Below are 20,805 nucleotides of genomic sequence, written 5' to 3'. Positions count from 1 at the left end.
ACTATGTGCCCACCCACTGCCCTGGGAGGCACTGGCATTTAAGGTGGAGTAGAAGGACAGACATGCGGGCCCAGAAGTCAGAGAAAGAGACTCTTTTTTTTTTAATTAAAAAAAAAATTATATTTATTTTTGAGACAGAGCGAGACAGCATGAATAGGGGAGGGACAGAGAGAGAGACAGAATCTGAAGCAGGCTCCAGGCTCTGAGCTGTCAGCACAGAGCCCAACGCGGGGCTCAAACCCACAAACTGTGAGATCACGACCTGAGCCGAAGTCAGATGCTCAACCAACTGAGCCACCCAGGCGTCCCAGAAAGAGACTCTTTTAACATGAGGGCCTAGTCACAGGAAGGAAAGAAGCTTAGCAGTCACTTGTGGTCATTAAATTATCTATCTGGTCTCTAGAGGTCTCCCTGAGGGTGGCAGCCTCCACTCTCTCTTCTGTAACCCTAGTAGCACCTCCAAGGCAGGGACCCAACCACCCCAAATAGCCAGGTGAGGAGCCTCATCAGTCAAGACCACCACCAGTCTTGGGCCAGGGTTTGTGCCCCAGGGAATGAGCACATGCCAGCACTTCACAATTCACCAAGCACTTGCCCACACCTTCCTTCACTTCTTCGTCTTGGCCCCATTTGACAAACACACAGTCTGAGGCTTAGGGAGGTAGGCATGGTTCTGGGCTCATATGGTCCTGTTGGGGCAACTCAGGATTGTGAAATTGAAGCCAACTTCTCCCTGGGAGGGCTGGAGAAGATGCACTGGGCTAAGAGAACTAAGTGTTGTGTGCACTTCTGGGGCAGTGCTCTGCCACTGTCTTCTGCTCCTGATGACCAGCCCTCTCCACCTCCAACATTTCTGGGGCATCAGGCCCCTGCCAAGCCAGCGAGCCAGCAGGGCTGTGTTTGCAAATAGCGTTCTCAGTTTTCAGTACCATTGTCCTTAGTTGAGTGGGCATCAAGGACATATTCCTACACAGTTCTCCAGCTGGAGAGCCAAGGAGGCTGGCCCCTGAGCCCAGGGATCACTATGACCCTCAGGGGATGCAAGGAAGCCAAGAAAAGGCTGGGGGGCGGGAGGGATGTAGGGGTGGTTTTTCCTGAAATTGTCTTCAAGAAGAGGTTTGCCCGGAGGGAGCCACTGCTGCCTAGAGTGGAGGGGGACCCTTGACTGTCTGGAACACTGACGGGTGGCTGGCGTCCAAGTTACCTCTTTTGCCTTGGCGAGAACAGCCTCTCCTAGCTTTGGTTTCCCCATGTGTAAAATGGAGATCATGGTCCCTCACCTCATGTGGCCATTGTGAGGATATGGTAAAGATAATGAAGATAAAGATGTCAGTCAGAGGACTTCCTCTCCAGCCTGGGGATAAATGTTCTCACCAACCACCTGGTGGAAGCAGAGATGCTTCCAAGGGGCTACTCAGCCACAAGGACTGACATGACAGTGCTCTGGCCTCCAGGGTGGGGTCCATCAGGCTCCTAGAGGCAAGGAGGGTCTCTGGCAGGAAGGGGGAGATTTTGAGCCAGGAGGACCCTGCAAAAGTCTCGGGGCTTAGGAAAGCTTAGGGCATAGTTGGTCATAAAATGGCTAGGTCCAAGAAAATAATTCTCAGATTCTCAAGGGTTGGGGGGCCAGCCAGCTCCAGGTGACAGTTGCAAGACAGCTCTGCAGAGGAATAGGAAGAGCTGTGGGTCCCACACTGCCCCAGACGCTGGATCCACTGTGTGATCTTGGGGAACTTCTTGCCCTCTAAGGGTCCCAGTTTCCCCATCTATATGATGGAGGTTTCACCTAGGCCAGTGTTTTTCATGCAGTGTTTGGTGGGATCTGGAATTTGCCTTAAGAGCTGCTCTGAGGGGTGAGAGGGAGTCTCAGACACCAGAACCCATGCTTGGTATATTAGTTTCTATGGCTGCGGTAACAAATTTCTAAAACCTAGTGGCTTAAAACAACACAGATTTATTATCTTACAGTCCTAGAGGTTATAAGTCTAAAATGGGTCACAGAGCTGCCTTCCTTCTGGAGGCTGTAGAGGAGAATCTGACTCCTTGCCTCTTCTGTCTTCTACAGGCTGCCCATATTCCCTGGCTCGTGACCCCATATCACTCTGACCTCTGCTTCCATCATGATACTTTCTTGCTCCCCTCTTAAAAAGACCCATGTGATTAGGCTATATCCCTCCAGATAATCCAGGATAATCTCCCCATCTCAAGATTGTTAATCATATCTGCAAAGGGCCTTTTAACATGTAAAATAACATAATCATAGGTTTGGGGGATTAGGACGTGGGCAATTTGGGAGCGATCATTCTGCCTACCACTCTTGGCTTCAGCCAGAGCCTGGCCACTCTGACCTGGCCCACCCCTCCAAGAGCTTTATCCCCACTGCCCTTGTCCTCACTTGCTCTGTTCCAGCCACACTGATTACTTTCAGATACTCCGCACGCCAAGCACACAGTCCACAGCAAGCCTTGGGACTCCTCTGAGTAGAGCTGGTGGTGGGGCCAGGGCTCAGAAACCTCACTAACTCCCCTCCGGGAAGACTGAGGCCCAGAAAGGAAAGGTACTTGCCTAAGTTTGAGACTGGTATTTCCTGCATGGTCCTGGATGGAAGATCTAACCAGTCCAACTGCCCTATTTTACAAATGGGGAAACTGGGTCATAGTGGTTCTACTTAAATGCCACCCTCAACCAAGGCCTTGTCCTGTCCACCCAGTCCTGAGGATGTGCTCCTGTTATTGACTCACTGGGAACTCTGTTCCAGGCTGACCATCATTGATTTATCCCAGTTGGAAATGATGTGCTAATGGGCTTATTGGCTTCTGTGATGTTGGAGCCTCTAGCACCTAGTGCAGAAGTCACACTTGGTAGACATCTGTTGAGGGACAGAGCAGGTTTTTATAGAGGGTCTATTTTTGATGTAAGAATCCTCTGCTAAAGTAAGAGTTGGACAGTACTGCCCTCAGACCCAGGTGAGACAGGCCTTATCCTGGACCCCACTCTTTAGAAGGCTCCTCTGGGGGGGGGGGGCGGGGTGTGTGGGTGGCTCAATGGGTTGAATGTCCGACTTCAGCTCAGGTCATGATCTTGAGGTCTATGAGTTCAAGCCCCACATCAGGCTCGCTGCTGTCAGTGCAGAGCCCATTTTGGATCCTCTGTTCCCTTCTCTCTGCCCCTCCCCTGCTCGCTCTCGCTCTCTCTCTCTCTCTCTCTCTCTCTCTCTCAAAAATAAATAAACATTAAAAAAAATAGAAGGCTTCTCTGGCCCTCTTACAACCATGTTCTTCCTTATAGGCAAGAATGTTCAGGGGCCAAGGGGACATGCTCACTCAGAGCCATACTCTGGATACTGGGGACCCTGGAATTCCCTACCCAAATGAGCTCAGGCCTGCTTCCAGGGCCAGCATGGGATCTTGTGGGCCTCCATTTGTATTCTTGTCCTCCACCCCAAAATGTTAAGGTAGGCCAAGAGTCTTCAGTAATCCTCCCAATCCTGATATCTGTGGGGGTCTGGAGGACACTCCTGGAACCCTGTCCCCCTCCAAACTCAGCTGATTATTCTCTGTCTTCTCTCCCTCAGGACAGCTGCCGCCCGGGAGAGGCAACCCGGGCGCCCCACTAGGGCGACGGCCCCTGCCCCGAGGGCTGGGATCATGAAAGGCCTCGGTGACAGCCGCCCCCGCCACCTCTCTGACAGCCTGGACCCACCACATGAGCCCCTGTTTGCAGGGCCTGACCGCAACCCCTATCTGCTATCGCCCACGGAGGCCTTTGCCCGCGAGGCTCGCTTCCCTGGCCAGAACGCTTTGCCTGGGGATGGTCTCTTCCCACTCAACAACCAGCTGCCGCCTCCAAGCAGCACCTTTCCCCGCATCCACTATAACTCCCACTTCGAGGTGCCGGAGGAGAGCCCCTTTCCCAGCCATGCCCAGGCCACCAAGATCAACCGGCTGCCCGCCAACCTCCTGGACCAGTTTGAGAAGCAGCTGCCCATCCACCGCGATGGCTTTAGTACGCTCCAGTTCCCCCGTGGTGAGGCCAAGGCCCGTGGTGAGAGTCCTGGCCGCATCCGCCACCTGGTCCACTCAGTCCAGCGGCTCTTCTTCACCAAGGCACCCTCACTGGAGGGCACGGCAGGCAAGATTGGTGGCAATGGCAGCAAGAAAGGTGGCCTGGAGGACGGCAAGGGCCGGAGGGCCAAGAGCAAGGAGCGGGCCAAGGCTGGAGAGCCCAAAAGGCGTAGCCGCTCCAACATCTCGGGCTGGTGGAGCTCTGATGACAACTTGGACGGCGAGAGTGGCGCCTTCCGCAGCAGTGGCCCAGCCTCTGGGCTGATGACGCTAGGGCGACAGGCGGAACGCAGCCAGCCACGCTACTTCATGCACGCCTACAACACCATCAGTGGGCACATGCTCAAAGCAGCCAAAAACACCACCACCGAGCTGACTGCCCCACCACCCCCTCCTGCACCCCCAGCTGCCTGTCCCAGCCTCGGGGTGGGCACTGACACCAACTATGTCAAGCGGGGCTCCTGGTCCACTCTGACCCTCAGCCACGCCCACGAGGTCTGCCAGAAGACCTCAGCCACCTTGGATAAGAGCCTGCTAAAGTCCAAATCCTGCCACCAGGGTCTAGCCTACCATTACCTGCAGGTGGGTCCCTGCCTGGGTTAGGGGTGGGGTGAGGACTGTGGGGAAGGCACCAGTTCTGAGAGCCAGCTGTACCACAGATTTACTTGGAAAGTCGCTTCACTCTGGGCCTCTGTGAGTAAACACTGTGAAATGGGTGTCTGGCAGTACCTGCTTAATAAGAGGATTCCTTCCACTGGTCACGCTTTCAGCAGACATTGATTAGGGTTCTTCTGAGCCCAGCCCAGAGTAGGAACGAAAACATGCACCTGCCCGCTAGAGGACAAATCTGGAAGCTGTGCCATCCATCCTCCCCACAGGACCAATCGCATAGCGTTCTAATTGCCAACTTCCTGCCTGCTGTCCGCACCAGACCATGGGCTCCTTGAAGACAGGGACCACATCTGATGCAGCTGTGTGTCCCTAAGGCCCAGGACAGGGTCTGGCAGAGAAGTAGTGCTCAGGAAATGTGAGAAGAGAGAAGGGTAGAGGAACAGATGGACATTTAAGTGAACAGAGCTAGAAATAGATGAGACAGAGCCCCGATTATCAGAATGCTGGGAGAGAATGATGCATAAACAGATAGTCATGTCAGTGTGAACAGAGTGTAATGGAGATCAGCATGGAGGGCTTCAGGAGGCCCTAACCCAGCTTCAGCTCAGGACTAACTTGCTTCTTTCAAATGTTAATGTTTATTCAGGCACTTATGCATCAACGGCACACTCCTGGAAAGTGGCAGAAGGCTCAGAGACATCTTTGTTGCTACACATCCCCTGGGGCTGTCAAGAGCAGGGCCAGTGGCTATGAACTGGGCACAGTTCCTGGGGGCAAAGCCCAAGCTTGGGTGGAGGTTACGGAAGCAGATTTCAATACCCACCAAGATGGAAGGGGCTGCTTCTGTAGGTAGTGAGTGCTTCATCCTGGGGGGTATGCCAGCACAGACCTGGTCAGCCTTTGGGAACACATTAGATGCATTTTGAAGCAGATGAACATCAAAGTCTGACAAAGCCCTGAGTTCTTGTCATTCTATATAAAAATTCCAAAGACAGAGACTATGGGGGGAAAAGCTATTTTCTTTTCAATAGCAGGAAAATGAAATCTAGGCAGTATTTTATATATTTAAGGCTTTTGTGGTTCTCAATCCACTTCCTTAGTTTAGAAACATCAGAAAGGATGGAGTGTGACCTGGCTCTCTCTCAAAATGGTGTGGTTTGGTCTGATCATGTGAAAAGGCTTCAGAAACATCATGAAAGGACGGTCCTGCAGGCCCTGGGGTTTGTGCTGCCTGCTTGGGTCATGGGAAGTGGGTGGGGGGATGCTGGGATAGCAACAGGTTTTAAGCAGGAATATAGAATGTCACCTTCCCAAGGGACAGGTGGAGGTAAGGAAGATGGGAGATAGAATGTGCAGGCCCTAGTAACTGGCTGGGCAGTTAACTGGGGGTCAAATGGGACAGGGGAGAGTCCTGGGGTGGGAGTCCCAGACAGGAACTGTCCCTTAGCCGAGAATTGGCCACTGGCAGTACAGGCATCTAGAAGGATGTGGTGTCTGTGTAGGTGTGGTGATGCTGGGAGTGTGCATTTGTGCATGAGGTAAAGAATGGGTATGGTGTGGACACTGAGAAATGTTTGTTACCCGGACATCTGTGGTGAAGTGTATAGAGCCTAGAGAGGTTGTGCACTCTGTACATGTTGAGGCAAAGACACAGTGAAGTAGGGTCATGTTGCAGTGTGTCCACGGTGTAGTGGTTGCTTACTGTGTTTGTGAGGACGGGTGTGAGTATGCTCTGTGTTCACGCCGTGTACTTGTGTAGGGGCGGGCACGTGGCGAAGTGGAGGCCGTGGGGTGTGTCCTTGGTGAGATGGGTGTGTGGGGGAAGGTATGCTTGCTTGCTCTCTGAGATATGTGGACATGGCAGGGTGGGTTTACTCTGTGCTTGGGCTGAGGCTCTGCAGGCACTAAGACGTGTGTACTCTTTGATCATGAAGTGAACGTCCAGTGTGCATACATGTCAGATGGGAAAACAGCCCTTGTTCCAGGTCACCACCTGGCTGCCAGACTCCCACAAGCCTCTCTGCACCCTGTGCCTTGGCTTACCCACCAATGAGATACAGGATGTTGACTGGCTCCAAGAACCCTGCCTCCCTGCTGATGTGCTGGTGTCTACTGAGCAGTCCTCTCTGTCCCCATCATAGGACAGGCTCTTGGTGCCAGGTCTGAGGACCTCTTTCTGGCCTGATGTTCTCATCCGTGTAGTGGGATCATAAGCTATCCTCTGAGATAACAGAGTGAAGTGATAGGAACACAGTGGGTGCTCAGAATCGGGGAGCTGCAGTGGATACCATTGTGATCTTATAGGCTGGGCGGTTTGGCCGGGGCGCACCCAGCCTGGGATCCATGGAGAGAGAAATCTGAGGCCCGAGAGAGGCAAGGATTTGCTTAAGGCCACACAGTGAAGCTGTGGCAGAGCTGTCTCTGGAACTCAAGTATCCTTCCCAGCCTGGGGCTCTGCCCTGCTGCCAGGTGGCTTCAAAGGCAGTACCCAGCATGGAAGGCCAAAACCCTCCGAGGTGGAGAGCCGGGGAGCTTCAGGGTCCGGAGCACCATTACCCAGGTGATGTGCCCGAGGCTGGGCGGCCGGCGGCGCGCTGAGGGTGTGCGCTGCCCCCCACCCCTCGCCACCCTCGCTGAGGCCTGTCCGCCCATCCTCAGGTGCCCGGCGGCGGCGGCGAGTGGAGCACCGCGCTGCTGTCCCCGCGCGAGGCGGACTCCGCGGCCGAGGGCCCCATACCCTGCAGGCGCATGCGCAGCGGCAGCTACATCAAGGCCATGGGTGACGAGGACAGCGACGAGTCCGGCGGCAGCCCCAAGCCCTCACCCAAGACGGCAGCGCGGCGCCAGAGCTACCTGAGGGCCACGCAGCAGTCGCTGGGAGAGCAGAGCAACCCCCGCAGGTGAGCGCTCTGCCCCGCCTCCTAGAGCCCCGCCCACAGGCAAGCTCCGCCCCCCGGAACGCCGAGTACTAGCCCCAGGACATCTCCGAAGTCCTGCCTCCGGGGAGCCCCGCCCACAGGCTAACTTGCCCTTTGGGGAGCCCCTCCCGCTCGTGAGCTCTTCCTTCCCTGGGAAAGCGTCCTTCGCTCTCACGGGCTCCGCACACGGGCAAGGCTAGTCCCTGGATGAGCTCCTCACAAGTACGTCCCACTCCCGGGAACCTCGCTTTCCTCCGCTACGGGCCCCTAGGAAAGTCCCACCCCATAGGCGAATCCTGCCGTACAGCCAAAGATCCGGGTGAACCCGGGCTCCCAAAGATCCAGGCCCCCTAGGTTAGCCCTCTCCCAGAGATGTCATCCTTAGGTTGGCCCTGCATTTGATAAAGTGACTCTGGAGAACGCTGTCATTTGTTGAACCACCCCATAAGCCCCCAACAGTTAAGTCCCAACCACAGGTGAGCCTCATCCTTTGTTAAACAATAAGGAGAATCTCTCTAGAGTGGCCCAGGTAAATCCTGCCCACAGGAGTCACATGCCCAGGTGAGTTACACTCCCACAGGAGAACTGTGCTAGGGAACCCTCTTCTTCAGGTTAGGAGAACGCTGCCCTTAGTGGGCCCACCACTTGTACCAGCAAGGTACTGACCAGGGAAGGCCAGAGACCCCTCTGCCCTTGCCCCTGTAATTCATGCATGTGGTGAGCTCCAAGACTGAGGAGGTGGATATATCCCTAAGTCAAAGGGAGATAGATAACCTTCACCTGTCCCATCACCCTGCCTAGAATTCCACCATTTGAGCTCCATCCTGTTGCTTTAAGACTTGGAAGAATTAATGAAAGTGTGAACAAATTAGATGCATGCACACAGAAAGCAACAATTAAAATGTTAGATGTGAGGCCTTCACATGCAGAAGTTACCATGGGAATCAGAACAGAAAAGGGGGGGGGGGAGTTACAGAAAAGCCCATCACTAAGTGCAAACCAGGTAAAACTTAGTAGAGCAGTTTTAGAGTCCTTTGAGGAAAAGAAACTAAAGCAAGTCAGAAACAAAAAGGAAAGTTAAAGGAAACAAGCTTAGTTCTTCAACTACTAGGGGCATGAGCCAAGGCTTCTGGGAAGACTTTGACAGAGGGAAGAAAGCAGTAACATAGCACTGATGCAGGGAGGGGCAGTGTCCTCAGAGAAGCCAAGTCTCCTTGGGACAGGGATTTGCTTAAAGGGTGCACACTGGGACAGAAGGCAAAGAATGGTCTCCAGGTAGGAATTCAGGACACCATTGTCCAGTCCCAGGTCTGTCCCTCTCTGAGTCTGTTTCCCCATCTTTAAGTGAGGGGGTTAAGCTGGATGATTTCTAAGACACTTTCTAGTACTGAGATCCCACAGCTCCGTGAATGACCAGTGGGCACTGAGGTGGGAGAGGTGGACAGGACCCAGGTAGAGACCTTGAATGAGAGGGAATTAAATAATACAATAGTAGCAATAGTTACGGGCACCATCTGTTAGCACTTGCTGTACTCTGGGCTCTTTACCTGCCCCAGTGCACTTTAATCTGCATTACTGAATCCTCAAGCAGGCAGGCACATTGTCATCCCCACTTTATAGGTAAGGAAACCGAGACATAGGCAAGGGGTTATGATTGCCCACGGTCACCCAGTGAGGAAGTTGGATTCCAATCCAAGCTCATCTGTGTCAAGGCCTGAGCTGTTGGGTGCTTGAATCTTCACCCCAGAGCAGTGGTGAAGGAGGAACCCAGGGTCAGATAGATGTGAGAAAAATTGAAGAGCCAGGGCCATGGGAAGTGGTGAGTCTTTGGGAGGCTGGTGGAAGCCATCTGGATATCATGTGGAAACTGATATCTGGAACCATCTGGAAACTGATGCCCTTTGGGCAGTTCTAGCCTGAAATCAAGGCTCTGAGCCTTGACCTACCTACTCCTTCCAGCCACTGAACTGGGCTGGTATGCTCTGCCTTGGGTTTGAGATGGTCAAAAGTGAGCTTGTGCTGCCACCTTGCGGCTGCAGCAGACATGACAGGTGGGGACCACCTGCACACTCCAGATGCAAGCCTCCAAAAGCTGGGAGCTCTCCCCATGCTCCTTGACCCTGACACCCACCTACTGTCCTTCACTCACCAACACTACACAGGCTGGCAGTGACTTCCATTTTTCCCTCTGCCACTGGATGACCTTGGCCAGTCTTTTCCCCTCGGGGCCTCAGTTTCCCAGGCTGAACAATGGGTGTGCTGAGCCCTGTCTGCCCCCCACCCTCACCAGGAGTCTGGACCGCCTGGATTCAGTGGACATGCTGCTGCCCTCCAAGTGTCCGAGCTGGGAGGAGGACTACAATCCCGTCAGCGACAGCCTCAACGACTCCAGCTGCATCAGCCAGGTGAGGGTAGTGGGTAGCCAGATGGTCAGTGGGTGTGAGAGCTCTCACCCAAGAGGACAGACATCCAGGATCAGCCCCTGTTGAGCAGTCCCCAGATGTCCGCACTGTGCTTCTGTTTGGTTTTTGTTCCTGAAGCTGCCTGTGTATGTATGTCTGCCCCACTGGCTGTCCTGTGCCTGGAGAGCAGTCACAGGGCCTGACATTGCATGAACTAAGCTGAGAGCCCTGAGGGAGGGACCACACCACTGCTATAGACCCAGGAGCCCTGAAGAGAGGTAACTGGAAACCTGGGTTTGAGTTCCAGTCTTGTCACTGATAGTATGGACCCAGGACAAGTCACTCCCTCCCTGAGCCTCAGTTTCCTGATTTACCACAGAAGGGTGACAATTCCTATCTCAAAGTTGTGAGGAATTAATGAGATAATGAATGTAGTGTTCTCAGAAAAGGGTGCCTAACTTTATGGTTATTATTGTTATTTTGCTGTGTGACCTTGAGTAAGTTGCTTCTCTACTCTGGACCTCCAAGGCCCACCGTCTCAGTGGAAAGTTGGACTTCCAGGGTCCAGACACCTCTGCCACTAACAGCAATAAGCATACTGTGCTGTACTTTTTCATTCTCATAACCACCAACTCCTTGAACCCTCACAGCCACCTCCGGGGGTGGGTGTGCTTATTACTTATATCCCCATTTCACAGATGAGGAAACTGAGGCTCAGATAAGTGAGGCCACACAGCAAGGAGAAGGCAAAGCTGGGCAGGGATCCGGGGCTGTCAGACCTAGACCCGGACCCCAGCCTCTGACATATGCACAGCACTTTAGGGTTTGCAAAGGGAGGATCAGCTAAGTTTCAAGGGCTCCCCGCATGGTGTGGATGGGGAGGTGAGGCCCAGAGAAGGCAACACCTGCTGGTAGTAGCAGAGTGAGGCAATGGAGGCGCCAGGTGCAGACCCAGCCTCCTCTCTGGGCAGGAACAGGCCGCAGGTCCCACTGTGTGTAGCCCCATGGCCCAAGCTTGCACTGCTTAGACCTGGAAGGCTTTTGGACCCCAGCTCCTCACCACTCCACTGTTCCTCGCCTGGCCAAAGCCACCCCCCACCCCGCCCCAACCCCAGCCCCCTGCCCCCAGCACTGTCGTTCCCAAACCAAGGAGACTGACCTCAGACATGGGGAGGAATAGAGCACCCTGGACTCTCTGTCCCTGCCATCCTCATCCAGGCCCCACCAAATTTCACATGAACAGTTGCCCTGGCTTCTAGGCCTGTCAACTGCACTCTGTTCCCAGTGGCCAGAGGGAGCTTGTGAAGGATGTAAGGCAGATCACACCACATTCCTGTTCCAAACCCACCATGGTTCCCACCTGCCCTCAATGAAAGCCAGACTCCTCACTCAGACTTGTACGGCCTGCCTCTCTCTCACACAGGATCTCAGACTTGCTCTGTCAGCCACCCTGTTCCAGCCACACTGGCCTCCTTTCTGCTCCTCACACACACACACCCAATTCCTGTCCTGATTTCTGCATTTGCTGTTCCCTCTCCCAGGAGCACCCCTCTCTCAGATATTTGCTCAGCTGGTTCTTCTCCGTGTTTCTGGTCTTGGCTCAAATGTCGCTTCAGGGGAACCTGCCCTATGGTTTTCTAAAGGAGCCCCGAGGGCACTGTTCCCTTACCCTGCTTCATTTTCTTGACAGCACTATCCTATCTGGAATTATATCTGTTTATTTACTTGGTGTCTGTCTCACTCTTAAGACTGGGAGCCCCCTGCAAGTGGGGCCTTGCTGTGTGGTTCCCCATGGCGTCCTTGACCTCAGCACAAGGCACAGGGCACATAGGTGTTTGCTGAATGGGTGGCTTCCCTCCCTGTGTCTCCCATCCTACCATGTTCTCTTGTCCCTCAGTCTTCCTCTTTGTATCTGTCTCCCTCTGTTTTTCTCTCTCCTCATACACATTTTTCTCCAACTCCCTCTGGTAGGTCCCACATCCATGTTTCTCTCTGAGTCTTCCTCTCTCAGACAACTCATCTTCACCTCTGCCTGGCCCTGGCATCTGGAAGGAACACTTTTGTCCTTTGGCTACACAAAAGAGCACATGGAATCAGCCAGGCTGGGGATGCCACCAGGTCTCTGCCACTGCCCTCTGTCCAGCCCAGCCCTCTCCTAGGCCAGGGCCCTCTGAGCTCTCAAACCCTTACCCTAGAAGATTGATCCAAGCCACATATGTGCCCCTAAAGTCCGAGATATCCCTCTGGCTGTGTCTCTGAGGCCTTGACTCCTGCCAGAAGGAGCCCCCTTCCCACCAGGCACTAGGATATGTAGGCCCTGACCAGGGAAGAGAAGTCTCTGGGTTCTGGGCCTAATCTGTAGATCTGGGGGTGGGGGAGCCACCTGCCTAGGTGAGAGGCAGCAGACAGGGCATCTCCCAGGGGCCAGACCAAAAGAAACATGTGTAAACCGCAGATTACAAATCGTCAGTAGCACCCAGCCCCGGAAGGAGTGAGCCTCCCATCCCTGAAGGAAGCTAAGTGAGACCTCCTAGCACCTAGGCCTCAGCCAGTCTGGGGAGGTTAGACCAGCCATCCACTAGTTCTCTTGCAGCTGAGCCTGAATCCCCTACCCCAGTTCCCACCTTTGGTCTCCCCATAACCCTCCCCCTCTCTTTCCTGCAGATTTTTGGACAGGCCTCCCTGATCCCCCAGTTGTTTGGCCATGAGCAGCAGGTCAGTATGCTTGCCATTCTCTTGTACCCTGATCCCAGAGTCCAGGGCTCGGCCTGACACCTGGCATCTGAGTGGTCTTAGCCCCTGCCCAGGCCAGAACCAGGAAACAGAGCCAGCACCAGGAAAGTCACGTCCAGTGAGACCCACACTCTGCCCTGACCTTCCACTCACTGGCCCTTTCACTTCATTGTTCTGTGCCTCAGTTTCCTCTTCTTAAAAATGGGAAAGAATGGGCTAGTCCTATGGATGGGGGAAGAAATAATCCTGGGATAAGAGAAAGCATACCCTGAGAGTCTTCTAGCTAGGAGACTTTTATTTGGACAAGTTGATGGCCGCGGGCTGGTGGTATTGGCCATCTTTCTTGGGCTCCAGCAAGACCTTTAAGTATGTTGGGGGGTTGGCATGAATGCAGAGACTTTTCAATTTTACAAAACTTGGTGGAGGTGGTGCCAGTCCTGGCACTGTCTGGTTGCCCTAACGGTGCCCCCTTCCCATACACACCCGTCCTGCCCCTGGAAGTGGCCCTCTCCTCCTTCCCAGGCCCCAGCCCCAAGGCCATAAAGAGAGACAGGAAAGGTACTCCAAGCTCACCCCCTCATTGCAGCCAGCAGTGAACAAGGGACCTGTCTGAGGGGCAAATCTGGGCCTGGCCCCTCATCTCCTGACTCCAGCTATGGATGCCTCGTGTGCCTCCACCCTCATGTCATGGTTCTTGTCAAACACGTTATTCCAGAGGGTCTTTGGGGAGCCCACAGTGAGCCAAGTGACCTCCTTCTCCCCTAACTTCCACAGGCTTGTGGTAAGGATGTGATGTGTTAACATACAAAATTCCAGGGCATTCCCTGCACACAGTATATCCTCAGAGATATACATACCAACAGCCCTGACCCATTGGCCTGCCCTCCAGAGCTTGTGAGCATCTTAGCCAATATTTACAAATCCTTGTACTCACCTCACAGAGCTGCCTATAATAATAGGGACAGGTCACCAGGTGCTTACTCTCCTGACACTGTTCTAAGCATGTGATATGAATTATCTCATTTAATCTTGACAACAATCCTATGAAATCTGGTCTATAATTAGTCCCTATTTTATAGATGCGGAAACTGAGGCACAGAGCAGTTAAGTGACTTGCCTACATTCATATTACAAGGAAATGATGGACACAGGGTTGGAACTCTGGCAGCCTAGTTCCAGAGCTATGCCATGGCTGCAGTCCCTAAGCAAGACCTCATTGCCCTTGGCAATCATGAGGGCCTTTCAGTGTACTTCAGGTTGTACCTGTGGAGGACAAACACCTATCTCTTGAATACCCACTCTAGATGAGTTTTGGGTATGCCACATGGCCTGCATTTCAGTTTATCAGTATCGTCCGATAGAACTTTCTGTGAAGGTGGGAATGTTGTGTACTACACGCTGTCCAGTAAGATAGCATGAGCAAGTGAAATGTAGCCAGTGTAGCTAAGGAACTGAATTTTTAATTTAAATTAATTTACGCCTAAATAGCCACACATGGTTAGCTGCTACCATATTGGACAGCACAAATTTAGAGCTTTCCAAACATATGCTGCAGATTGGGTGATGATCCATCTAGTCGTTTTACCTGATGCAGTGCCAGACAAGTACACAAGCATCCCATTTCATTTAGATAGGAGACACTGACCCAGAGGATAGTGATACTTGGAGGTCACACAGCCAGGTCCAAGGCAGAGCTGGTCCCAGGCCCAGCTCCATCTCTCCTCCACATGGTGCTCAGTCAACTTCTGCCCTCTCCCTTCTTGCGCAGGCCTCCCCCAGGACTTCCATTCAGTATCCATCCTTTGCCAGCTGACTCCTCAGATTATACTGTGTGGTCTCCAGTTACCATCATGCCCTGAGACCTGGGTCAGACATACCCTTCCAGGACCCTTGGAGAGTCCTGTATGCCCACACTCTCAACTGCAGATCTGTAGGACCTTGGATGGCCATCTCTAGAGAGACACTTAGAAACCACCTAGACAAGGTTGAACTGGATGTGAGATGGCGCATAGCATACACGTCCCCATTCTCCATACTGCCCATGGCAGACATCACTAATCAATCCTCACTGCCACTACCCTTATTCCAGTTTTATCTTCTCTCACCAGACTATTGCATCAGCTTCATCTCTGGCCTCTGCCTCCATTCCAGACTCCCTTCCCAACATTCATTCTGTACCACAGGTCTACATTAATCTTCCTTAAATTCACATTTAGAGTACTGATTCAGCCACTTCCTCATTGGGTACACCTGGCAAGTATCTTCCCCTCACTGGCCCTCAGTTTCCTTGCGAAAATAAAGGGATTGGACCATAAGATGGTAAATATCTAGCACATCTACTGCCACTTCCCATTCCAACATTCAAGGTAGACATTACGAATTGATTATAGCCTTCTTTCTGGCTGAATTCAGATGTGACCTCAAAACCTATCAATTGATCAGTATGGACACACAAGATCTATTAAGTTATCCTTAACAGTTTCTCCTGCATTGTAGACATGGGGATATTGAGGTCCAGAGAAGTGACAGGGGCTGTATATATTTCTTAAGGGTTCCATCTGCCCACCCAGTACCTTGAGTGACATGGGAGGAAAGGGTGGGCTGACTTGAGGCCCCACAGACTCTCCAGCCCTGAAGCTGAGTCATCCACCAAGTGCCCAGTCCCTCCAGAATGGGCACTGCTGACCCCTGACGCCCGCCTTTGCCCGGATAGGTACGGGAGGCAGATCTGAGCGACCAGTATGAGGCAGCCTGCGAGTCGGCCTGCAGTGAAGCAGAGTCTGCAGCAGCGGAGGCACTGGACTTGCCGCTGCCCAGCTACTTTCGCTCCCGCAGCCACAGCTACCTGCGGGCCATCCAGGCGGGCTGCTCGCAGGAGGAGGACAGTGTCTCCCTGCAGTCCCTCTCCCCCCCGCCCAGCACTGGCAGCCTCAGCAACAGTCGCACGCTTCCGAGTGAGTACTGAGATGAGGGGGTTCTTTTTGTTTCTCACACGGGGACCTGAGGACAATTCCTGGTAGATCAGATGCGGGGAATGCCTGGGAAGAATCTATGGTGGGCTAGCCAGGGCTGGAGGGATGGTTAGGAGCAAAAGCAAGAGGCCTTCAGACTGAACTTCCCACAAGCTGGCAAATTGGAGGTCAAATGGAGGTCACAGAGGCAGATGTCATCACCAGCAGTAGGGTGAGGGAGTCACAGAGGGCTCCTGCTTTGGGATACTTGGATATTAGGGACTGTCCAGACCCTGGCTCAGAGCAGCCACCTGCTGGTGGGCAGGGCTTACTGCAGCCCTGCCTCCCTGTTTGGATTAGCTCCGTAGACAATAGGTGAACCTATCTGGAGGGTTAGAACCTACAGGCAAGAGGATGGCATCTGCATGGAGCCTTCTCAGAGGGGTGAGTTTGTAAGTTTCTCTCATAGTCACAGAGACAACCTGTCCTTCCTGATACCTGTTCTAAGTCCTCTGGAGACAGTCCATGCCTGATCAGAGAAAAAGGGAACTCTGTGCCACAGAGCAAGCCGTGAAAATCAAGACCAAAGAAAATCATAAACAATTTCTGGTTTAGTATAGAGCTTTGATCCTACTCTGGCTAGCTAGTTTTCCTTCCACAGTCTCAGGTTCCTCATCTATAAATTGAAGCATAAGCCAGACCCCAGAGAGCTCTTGGGGAGACGAAATAAGACTGTATGTAGGGAGTGTTCAGGCAGCCTTGCACATGGTGGGAGCTATTATTGCTGGTTCTCAGGCTTGACTCTGACTTTCTTGGCAATCTAAAGCAGTTGGGATTGGATTGTTGTAGGAAAAGAGACATGTTTCGAGTGCTCAATTGGTATTTGATATAAATAAATGAACTTGAATCCTATGGCTGTTCTATGTACAGAAAATTAGTTTACTGAGTGAATGAACTGGTCTTTGCAGGGGGCAGAGCCAGAAACTACTTTGTCTCACTATTGCCTTTCAAACCCTGGGTGATATCTGGGCAGATCCCTGAGATTTTCTCAGTCACTTTTAGACTTTAAGGAATAGTCTCATTTTTAGGTATTAAGAGTCCCGTCTGGACTCACTGCAAGCCTTCGGTCTTATCAACCTCAGATCTTATGCTTCTGCAGGTAGATCCTAACTCAGGCTACGAAGCCCATGGTAGGCAGCTGGGTATGGTGGTTAGTGTCTTCTCTGTTCCTTGTTCACTAGTGGCCGTTTCTGGTCCCTCCAGGCGGGACAGGAAGGTAGCTAAGTGCGGGTGTTGTCTGGTGTCAGGACTTTCTATATAACAGATGCAGTATGCTGGCTCTTTCTGCTAAGTCGTGCTTCTGGAGTTTCTTCTGTCCTGCAGGGCCCTCATGGTGCCTCCTTTCCTGACATGGGCAGTCCCCCTCCAGCCCACTGCTGCTTATTCCCCCTTAGTGTCTCCAGCTGCTGGTCCCCCTCCCCTTCACTCAACTTCTCTTTGTTAGGGTACCTGGCCCTGCCAGGCAGTCATCTTGGGCAAAGTCCTCTGATGACAACTCCAGCCGTACTTTCTTCCTTGACTCCCACTTTACCTGTGTGAAAATGAGGCTCTTGCCATGTGGGACTCGGAAAGTATGGGCTTGTCTGCTACGGCCTTTCTTCTAGACCTGCTGTCATTGGTAACCATACCAGTCTCTCCATTTCAGAGGTCTCCTAGCAGATGCTGAGGCCCACGTTCTAGAGCCTCCAAATCCAAGGGATCCCTGCCATGCTCTCCCAGGTACTCTGCTACAGTCCCATAGGAACCTCAGGTAAGGGGTCAGATTCCCCATATCATCAGGCCCATGAGAAGTTCTCTAAGCATCAGGTGGGCCTGGGGGGACACATAGCACACTGGCAATTTTTTTCAAATAGACCCTCAGTCCCAAATCTTCTGCAAACCCAATGTCTCACGAATGGACTAAGGATGGGTCATGGACTACATGTCCCAGAACTGTTTGGGTCCCTGCATTGAGCAGCTATTTCTACAATAGTTCTGCATAACAAACAACCACAAAATTAGTGTAATGCAACAATTAACACTTATTTCTTGCTCCCAAATTTGTGGGGGTCAGCTGGAACAGACCTATTCCACATCTCTCTCATCCTCCTCATAGAACCAAAGGGATCTTCCTGGCATTGGTGGCCCAGCCAGGGCATGTTCTTCTCACAGTGATGGCAGAAGCATAAGAGAGCAAGCTTAACTAATTAGCACATTTCAAGGCCCCTGTTGGTGTGCTATCTACTGAAATTCTGTTGGCTAAACGTCGTCATATGACTAAGCTCAAAGGAGACAGCGAGGTACCCTCCTACTTTCGTGTAAGGAACTGTATTTTTATGGCAATGGTGTGGATACAGGGAGGGGTGAAAAATTAGGGTCAATAATTGAATCTACTGTAGTCCACTCTCTTGACTACATTTATTCATGTCCCTCTCACATAGAAAATACACTTATCCCCAAGACTCCCAAAGTCTCATCCAGTCATAACAGCAGGATCTCATGATTTATGTCAGGTCTGGATGTGGCTTCTCTTGATTGTTTAACCTAGAATCTAAAAAGAAAAAGAGGGGGGTGCCTGGGTGGCTTAGTCAGTTAAGCGTCTGACTTTGGCTCAGATGGTTATCTTGTGGTGTGTGAGTTCGAGCCCCACATTAGGCTCTGTGCTGACAGCTCAGAACCTGGAGCCTGCTTCATATCCTGTGTCTCCCTCTCTCTGTCCCTCCCCTTCTCATGCTCTGGCTGTCTCTCTCTCAAAAATAAATAAACATTTAAAAAATGTTTAAAAGAGGCCAAAAATTCAATCAGCCACAGCTCCCCCGACCCTCCCACCAGTCTATCTTGTATGGTTGATTCAACACCTGGCACATCTGGCTTTAAATGTAGGGATGTGAACCTCCAGTTATTCCTAGTTTGGGGGCTTTAGTCCAAACCAAGACACTTAAGAAAGTATCACGTAGCAACATCTCACACCTACCCAGACCTATGTGCCCACGTGAACCTCCTTTTGTAGACGTACAGGAAGTTGTATACCCTCAGAGCTATATAGGATTTAAAAAATTATAAAAACACATGCACACTGATACTCTCAGATGTATCTGAGATCAAGCATATATACACTTGATCTCTACATATACCTGCATATACGCACTTACAGACATATATATCTGCAAGACTCATACCACCTCCACACCTGTGAGGAAGTCGTGCCTCTAGCAGATTGGAGCCATAAGAAAAATTCACCCCTGACATATCCCTGGTCAGCCTTCCCTCAGGTCTCCACAGTGACCACTATATACTTGCTCGTCTCTCCTCCACCCTCTGATTCCCCTTATGCTCAGCAGGTAAACTCACCTGCCTCACAGGGAAAACCAAAGCCACCAGATTTTCAAGCCTGTGCCCAGAGCTGCAGCTGGTCCATATGGTATCCTTGTGCCGGGTTAGGAAAAGGCACTCCCCTCCAGACACTTAATTGCCGTATGCTGAAAAATTGTCATGATGCACAATTTTTATGAGAATAAGGTCTTTTACTGCCATCTGCCACGATTTTGTCATAATAAGTATATAATTCAACTATGTTTGTGTTGTAAACAGCACCCCCCTTATATATGTGGCATCCTTAATCAGTAGACCTTGGCAATCTTGCCCATAATGCCCTTCCTCCACGTAGACCCACACTAACACCAACACACAGGCCCACCCTCATTCAGCCATTGTTTCCCCACAGGGGTCACCCCTGCTCAGAAGGCTGCCTCCTCCCAGGAAGTGAGAATTCTGGTCATGCGCACACACCCCCCCCCCACCACGGCTGTGCCGAGCCCCCAAGTTGCTGAGGGGTTGAAAGTTCTTTGTCACTCTCTCATGGGCATGTATGTACTCAGGCCATATGCAAGAAAGTAGGAGGATATGGGTGAGGAGTGGTTATTGAGGCAGTGAGAGCCTGGAAGGGGAGGACTGGCCTTAGGCAGAACATGGAGCTGCCCACCCACCCACCCACTTAGAGCTCGCCAGCTTCCCAGCTGCCAGTACCGCTGCCACCACCCCCTCTCACCCTCCCTCCCCCTTTCTGACCCAGATTCCACATTCCAGAAATAGCTCTGGCAGGTGACTGGCAGGCAGGGTCAACTCCAGCTAGGATGGGAGGGGAAGCAGCAGCTTGGCTATATATACACGTGCCCCTCTCAGCCAAAGGACCTACCTGGAAGGGGCCACAGGGGTGCCATCACCCCCTCAGTCATGGCCCCTCTTGCCTCCTCTCACCCTCTGGGAAAGAGAAGAAAGAACAAAGAAAATTCTTCCTCCCACTTCCTCTCTTCTCTTCCTCTGCCCAGCTTCCATTAGTGCTCGTTCTCCTCTCCTCCCTCCCTTTCTCCATCCCTTTCTTCCTGTTTCCCCTGCTCTCCGCCCCCCTCTTCTCATCTTAGCCTTTGGTTTGCCTCCTTCAGCCCTGTTCCCTCCCTATGGCCCCCACTTCCTCCCCTCCCAGTTTCTGGCCCTCTTCCCTCCCTAGCCTCCCCTTCTGTGTCTCTCCCACTCCCTCTGAACCACAAAGGAGGCTTGGCATCACCCAGGCACCCCCCCCCACCTCCACCCCACCACCCTACCCCCAGCTCCTACCAACTGCATTCTCTGCACCTGCACATTTCCACATGCATGTGTACACACGTACACACACACACACACACACACACACACACACCAGATACACATGCTTGGAGGTACTTCCTGTCAGCACTTGAAGCTCTCAGCTGAATTGGATAGTTTCCTAGCCTGGAATATACCCTTGCTCCTTGCTCAGAGCCCCGAGTTCTAGTTTCCTCTCTCCTGTGTCACTCTGGGTGGGTTCTGGCCCCTCCCTGTGCCTCAAATTCTCCATCAATGTTGTGGGTCTTGGGTTTGGAGACCCCTCTCCCTGCCTGAATATCTCCCATCCAAGTCATCCTCTGACACCCTTCTTTGTCCCCTGCTGTCTCCCCTAGAACGTTCCCAGTTTCTCCTCTGATTCACTCCCTCCTCCACAGATAGAGGAAGGGAGGCTGACAAAATTCCAGTAAGCAGTCAACCCTCCAGTCAGCCTTGTCCCCCTGAA

The 20,805-nt window shown here is 52.3% G+C and overlaps 1 protein-coding gene and 1 long non-coding RNA gene across 8 annotated transcripts in view; one reads left to right on the top strand and one right to left on the bottom strand.

The window, feature by feature from the left end:
- Positions 1–20,805, top strand: part of DLGAP4 (DLG associated protein 4) — a 200,682-nt gene that overhangs the window by 110,203 nt on the left and 69,674 nt on the right. For 4 of the 7 annotated variants that reach the window (XM_043602447.1, XM_043602445.1, XM_043602446.1 and 1 more), the window contains 6 exons: positions 3,575–4,646; positions 7,335–7,576; positions 9,885–9,999; positions 11,968–12,114; positions 12,661–12,711; positions 15,443–15,683. In XM_043602447.1, the coding sequence (XP_043458382.1) occupies positions 3,648–4,646; positions 7,335–7,576; positions 9,885–9,999; positions 11,968–12,114; positions 12,661–12,711; positions 15,443–15,683 (1,795 nt within the window). In that variant the 5' untranslated portion in view covers positions 3,575–3,647. The remainder of the gene's footprint in view (positions 1–3,574; positions 4,647–7,334; positions 7,577–9,884; positions 10,000–11,967; positions 12,115–12,660; positions 12,712–15,442; positions 15,684–20,805) is intronic. The other 3 variants (XM_043602449.1, XM_043602448.1, XM_043602450.1) reach the window with 2 other exon arrangements.
- On the bottom strand, positions 18,119–20,270 carry LOC122496321. Its single transcript, XR_006300765.1, has 3 exons — positions 19,915–20,270; positions 19,071–19,198; positions 18,119–18,270 (listed from the first exon to the last, which is right to left on the bottom strand). It is a non-coding gene; the product is annotated as an uncharacterized LOC122496321 (long non-coding RNA).

Source organism: Prionailurus bengalensis, chromosome A3, assembly GCF_016509475.1.
Source record: "Prionailurus bengalensis isolate Pbe53 chromosome A3, Fcat_Pben_1.1_paternal_pri, whole genome shotgun sequence".
In the NCBI taxonomy this organism is placed as follows: Eukaryota; Metazoa; Chordata; class Mammalia; order Carnivora; family Felidae; genus Prionailurus; species Prionailurus bengalensis.
Note: the sequence above shows the minus strand (reverse complement) of the source record. Positions and strands in the feature narration are given on the sequence as shown.